Source organism: Poecilia reticulata, linkage group LG4 (genome assembly GCF_000633615.1).
Source record: "Poecilia reticulata strain Guanapo linkage group LG4, Guppy_female_1.0+MT, whole genome shotgun sequence".
NCBI classification, from domain to species: Eukaryota; Metazoa; Chordata; class Actinopteri; order Cyprinodontiformes; family Poeciliidae; genus Poecilia; species Poecilia reticulata.
This window is the reverse complement of record NC_024334.1, coordinates 5,644,724-5,648,468: the sequence shown is the minus strand read 5'-3', so window position 1 is coordinate 5,648,468 and position 3,745 is coordinate 5,644,724. Positions and strand designations below refer to the sequence as shown.

The window sequence follows — 3,745 nt, the reverse complement described above, 5'->3', positions numbered from 1 at the left end:
GCTGCTGGCCCGGGCCGTCGGGTCCGACCTGGTCAGCTTGCTGAGGCCGTAGGGTTCTCGTGGCTCGTCTCCATTGGACACCGCGGCGGCCCACTCCCAAGGGCTTCCGTTCCCAGCCAGGGGCGGGGCTTGTGGAGGGGGTGGAGTTTGCACCACAGGATGATAGGGGGCGTGGGCGTCCACTGTGACGATGCCCGGCCCGTCTCGCGGGCGACAGAGCGGGGAGTCCGTGTTGGAGGAGGCAGCGGAGCCGGTGGAGGCGCTCTCAGAGGAGCAGGGGAGCAGACCCTGCTGCTTGGACAAGGCAATGACCTGCATGAGGCGTGGCTGGCTGCCGCGGCCAGCCGCCTCCCCGCTCGTCTTCTCCCGGATGGCGAGCCACTTGGCCCTGGTCAAGGCGCTCTTCGGGGACACTGGTGGGGGTCCGGCTTCAGGGATCTGAGGCGGTCTGGGCGTTGCCACAGCTTTGGCACCCCCTGGTGGAGGGGTGGGGTTGCGACCTGAGCCCACCCTCATGCAGTGCACCGGAGGTTGGTAGATGGGCGCCTGAGAACCGGCATCGTCCGTCCCCATAGAGCTCGCCTCGGAGCCGTCCTCACTGGGCTCGGGGTCCCCGTCCTCACAAGGCCCCGAGCCGCGCATCTCCATGGACTTCTGCTTCCACTCTGAGACCAGCTGCTGGGACCTCATGGGGCCCAGCGGGACCTGCACCGCCTTCAGCCGCCGCTGCACCGCCGCTCCCTGGGCCCCTGGTGCCTCGCTGGCACCCAGAGGGCCGTTGATGTTCACACTTGTTCTGGGCAGGGTGTTGCTGAAGGTCAGCATGGTCTCCTTTCCCATGGGGCTCCGAGGAGCCAGCAGCTCCACGTCTACGCTGGCCCTCTTCAGGCCCTCCATGGAGCCCTGCTCCCTCTGCAGCGGCCCCAGGCCCTCCAGGCGCTCCAGGGGGGCTGGCGCCGCCGCGATCTCGTCGTTGCTCTCCGAGGCCGAGGCGGGACCCTTGTTGTACACCGAATGGTGTCCGCGCTCCGTCAGCGCCCGCAGAGGGTCCTCCACCGGCAGGGGAGGGGGCGGAGCCTGAGCGCCCTCGTCAGAAGACCTGAAGTTGGCGACGGCATGAAGCGCCTGGAGAACGGGACAGGAGCAGCGCGTCAGAACGGGAGACAGTCCCAGGCAGACAGGTGGAGACGCTTCAGGTGTCTAACTTTGAGGCACCTGAAGACCTGCCGCCTCCGCAGCGCTGCACCGAGCCTCCTGGTGAAGTTGCCATGGCAACTGCAGTTGATCTCACACATGTGGGGTCTCACCAGATATGCAGCAATGAAGGCGCCAATCAGGAAGCCCACATAGACGTCGACCGCATGGCTGCGATGCTGCGTGATCTGAGTCAGGCCCGTCAGCGCCGCCGCCATGGCAAATGCAAAGACCAGGACCGGCTTCAGCAGCTTGGTGGAGTCGGAGATGGTGGAGTTAAAGTACATCTGGGGGGTGGAGGGGAGACGGACAGGACCAGTCAACCTTTGGAGATGGAACTGGGAGGACAGGGTTAGATGGTTCGTCGCTCACCGAGACGTAAACGGCGGCGAAGGCCGACAGAGTTGCATGCTGGGAAGGAAACGTCCTCCTGCCAGAGAGACATGAACAATCAGCCTCTACCTGGAGAACAGGACACGGACAGGAGGACACGCCGCACCTGGCCGCCATGATGGCGTGCTGGTCGTGACCGGAGCAGATGTCTCTGGTGATGTAGGCGTTTTGGTCACATGACCCGCCGGCCAGCGTGTAGTTGGGCTTACAGACGGTGAGGAAGAACGGGGCGTGGTAACCCGTCGCCAGCTGGATGACGTCAGTGAGCAGCGCCGTCGCACAGAGCCCAAACACATGCACACCTGGGACAGGTAGAGAGACAGACAGGTGGACAGGTAGACATTTAGAGAGGTGAGGCAGTCAGGTGAGGGTCCTACCTACGAAGCGGACGGTTCTCCTCAGGAAGGAGTTGAAGCTGCAGCCGCCGGCGTTGATGCTTCCTTCGGCTCGGTGGATCTTCAGGCGAGGCTGCAGGCAGTAAACCGCCGCCTCCACCAGCATGATCTGACACACAAAACAAACGCACCTTAGCTGGCCTGGGTCAGGTTCTGGGTCTGTGAGGTCACTGGGTGGGCGTGGCCTCGTACCGAGGCGGCTGGGCCGGCAAAGGCCAGGCTCAGCAGCATCAGCAGCGGGATCAGCTCGTCTCCTCCGTCTACGTACGGCATGCTGAGGGCCCGGTCGCCGCAGCGGAACCCCGCCTGGGCCGGCTGCACCGCGTCCGTCAGCTCCAGGAAGTACAGCGACACCATAGAAGAAGCCACGATGGGCAGCTGCAGCCAGAACACAGTCAGGTTCCCTTCCAGTCCAGAAGATGCAGAGAGGTTCTGCTTCCTGGCCCGGAAGCGGATCCTCTCTGCATCTTCTGGACCGTCAACCCATCAAAGTCAAAAAGAGCAAATCAGGAAAAAAGATGATCGTTTGTTGAATCTAAAAACTTTGATGGTTAAAGACGATCTGAGATCGATTGTTTCTGTCTGCACAGGTCATGTTAGGATAGATATTTAAGTTTCTCTAACTGATAGTTTTCAATCATTTAGCTCCATCTTTATCCCTGGGTGACCTCTGACCTCGACAAAGTAGAAACATGGCAGGAGAGTCAGACTGTCCTTGGGAGCCTTCTTCTTCATCTTCTCTGTGGACGAGGAGCTCATCATCATCATCATCCTCATGAACCTGGAGTACACACACACACACACACACACACACACACACACACACACACACACACACACACACAGTGAGATGTTTCGGCTCTAAAACTTTCTCTGTGGTCATGCTGCTACTGGCTGCTCTCTCTCCTGCTGTGCGTCACACACACCTGGGGTCCAGAACCAGAACCCAGCCCGGAACCGGGTCACATGAACAGAACCTGCAGCTCATCTACCCCTCTGTTTGCAGAACTTCCTCCAGAACCGGGTCACCGCCTGCGGCCCGATCGCATACAGACAAATCAACACCAAACACAGGAAGGGTTCTGGTTCTGGGTTCGGTGCTGTTTGGATCCAGTTCTTTTCTTTGCTACAGCTTCTTTGTGTGTTTAGACCGGGCCCAACTGGACCGCGTCAGTTTGAGCTGTTTGATCTGGTGAGATCGGCCGGAACCACGCTGGTTCTGGATCAGCGGCGCTGTGGACCAGGTCAGAGGTTCTGCAGGACAGATCCAATCAGTAATCACTGTGCTAGACACGAGGGGGGGCGGAGGGGCTTCATCCTCCTCATCCTCCCCCGCGCTACGACACTCTGACCAATCAGAACCCAGAACCCGTCCGGACAGGCAGACAGGCAGGTGAGACAGGTGTTCCTGCAGAACCGCTTCATCTGGACCAGGAACGTTCTGCTTGCAGCGCGTTCACGTGCACGGATAAACACACGTGCACGCAGCAGAACGGTTCGGTCTCACCTTAGATCCCGGACAGGTTCAGGTTGTCTCTCTCCCGGTACCGGACGTTCCCGCAGAGCTGCTGGCTGCGGTCCCGTTAGTTCGGCTGCTGCTGGCTCCGGATCCGACCCAAACCCATCCGGCTCTGGTTCGGACAACGTTCCTCCGCAGCTTCCGCAGATCCGTGAACGTCTTTCTGTCTGCGGGCGATGCGGCGGCGCGGCGGGGGCGAGCTGCGCGTGCGTGTGGGAGAGAGAGAGAGAGAGAGAGAGAGAGA

At 60.8% G+C, this 3,745-nt stretch overlaps 1 protein-coding gene across 1 annotated transcript in view; it reads right to left on the bottom strand.

Annotated features, from left to right (window-relative positions):
* The window catches only part of plppr3b (phospholipid phosphatase related 3b), a 7,664-nt gene extending 3,925 nt beyond the window's left edge, over positions 1 to 3,739 (bottom strand). Inside the window, exons 1-8 of the mRNA XM_008406541.2 lie at positions 3,490 to 3,739; positions 2,658 to 2,763; positions 2,175 to 2,360; positions 1,965 to 2,091; positions 1,694 to 1,889; positions 1,567 to 1,624; positions 1,308 to 1,481; positions 3 to 1,125 (exon numbers count right to left, since the gene is read on the bottom strand). Coding sequence (XP_008404763.1) covers positions 3 to 1,125; positions 1,308 to 1,481; positions 1,567 to 1,624; positions 1,694 to 1,889; positions 1,965 to 2,091; positions 2,175 to 2,360; positions 2,658 to 2,759 — 1,966 coding nt within the window. The 5' untranslated portion in view covers positions 2,760 to 2,763; positions 3,490 to 3,739. The remainder of the gene's footprint in view (positions 1 to 2; positions 1,126 to 1,307; positions 1,482 to 1,566; positions 1,625 to 1,693; positions 1,890 to 1,964; positions 2,092 to 2,174; positions 2,361 to 2,657; positions 2,764 to 3,489) is intronic.
* Between the last annotated feature and the right edge of the window lie 6 nt (positions 3,740 to 3,745).